The sequence below is a fragment of the Pteropus alecto genome, unplaced genomic scaffold (assembly GCF_000325575.1).
Source record: "Pteropus alecto unplaced genomic scaffold, ASM32557v1 scaffold5, whole genome shotgun sequence".
Classification (NCBI taxonomy): domain Eukaryota; kingdom Metazoa; phylum Chordata; class Mammalia; order Chiroptera; family Pteropodidae; genus Pteropus; species Pteropus alecto.
This window is the reverse complement of record NW_006441953.1, coordinates 25,234,667-25,236,125: the sequence shown is the minus strand read 5'-3', so window position 1 is coordinate 25,236,125 and position 1,459 is coordinate 25,234,667. Positions and strand designations below refer to the sequence as shown.

The 1,459-nt window shown below is 49.2% G+C and overlaps 1 protein-coding gene across 1 annotated transcript in view; it reads right to left on the bottom strand.

Moving 5' to 3' along the window:
• Positions 1-274: 274 nt before the first annotated feature.
• The window catches only part of FGFBP1 (fibroblast growth factor binding protein 1), a 2,862-nt gene continuing 1,677 nt past the window's right edge, over positions 275-1,459 (bottom strand). Inside the window, exon 2 of the mRNA XM_006918981.3 lies at positions 275-1,435. Coding sequence (XP_006919043.1) covers positions 639-1,415 — 777 coding nt within the window. The 5' untranslated portion in view covers positions 1,416-1,435 and the 3' untranslated portion in view covers positions 275-638. The remainder of the gene's footprint in view (positions 1,436-1,459) is intronic.

Genomic DNA, 1,459 nt, shown 5'->3' with positions numbered 1-1,459 from the left:
TATCTGTGAGACGCTAACAGGTGTCTGAATGACGCTAACAGGTGTCTGAATGACACCATGCCCCATGTGTCTCACTTGAAATCACCTCGGTAATCTCCAAACGCCACGGACCAATGGATGAAGGTATGAAGATAGGAGTCTGGAGTGGGTCACTTATGGGATGACTTGGGATGGGTGGGGCACAAGAAGCCATTCTTTAGATTTTTTTTTTGCACTGACATATGGGACTTGTTTATGATTTCTTTGGAACTAGACCTAGAGAAACCAAAAATGGTTGAATATACTTATGAAAATTGCACAGAGCTTTATTATTCTTGTTAATTCAGCAGAAAGTGATTCGCACTGAAATCATCCCTCTGGCTCATTCAGCCCAAAGACTGGTTGTTACTGCTCAGATACACACAGTTTTGCGGGCCGTGGAGACACTGAGGCAAACGACCTCTGAAAATCACACCTAGGGGAATGAATATAAAGGAAATTCCAAAACACAAAAGCAAAAATTACAAAATCTGTTCAAATACTCTGCCACGTGCCCGTAGCACAAACGTCCATCTTACAGGGAACTTGGAGGGTTTTCTAGCACAATGAAGGGCTTTGACATGACCCCGTCTAACGGACTCTGTTCCCTTTTCACCTCATTAGCATGAAATGCCCTGAACCAGGGTGATGAAGAATTTGCAGAGAGCACTCCAGGATTCCCCACAGAACTCCAGTGCTACTTTACTCTGGTTTACCATGTCTGGGTCCTCCACACACTTGGGATCGTCGGTGGCCACGGTCTTGGCCTCTGCTGGGCCAGAGAGGGCATTGTCTTTGACCGTGACCTTCTCTTCGGGGGCAAACTTTTTGACTTTGTTAGGCTCCGTGATGGAGGCCTCATTGGCCGTGCTCTGCTCTGTGGGAGAGGGGTCCATTGACTCCTGGTTGGGTTTCTTCCTAATCAGAGTGGAGTTCACCAGCTTGAGATTAGATTCCGGAAACTTCTTTCTGCACACCCTGGTCATCAGGATGCTCTTGGAGTCCCCGCAGATGACCTTCTGAGAGCGCAGGTTCCGGCCAATTTGTTTCCAATAGACGCTCTTTTGGGTCGACTCCAGGCACGAGGTCGGATTGCCCGCAAAGAAGCAGGAAAACGTCTCATCCTGTCGGGTGCACTCGACCTTCAGGACCACGCCCTCCTCCTTCTCAGTCACCACCCATCTGCAGCTGGCCTGGTCTTGGGTGACAAACTTGCCTTTGGTCAGGTGCTTGGGCGGCTGGCTTTTTTCCTCAATGTGGGCCTTGCCCAGAGTATGCATTTTATCTGTGGCGGCTTTGCTGACACGTCTATTCTTTACTTCCTTTTTGCCCCCCACCAAGAGCGCCTGAGCAGCCAGGAGGAGGAAGGACAGCAGGGTGAGGCTGTGGATTCTCATGTCTTCAAATGGGTTGGAACCTGTTTGACAAAAAAGGCAGGTGA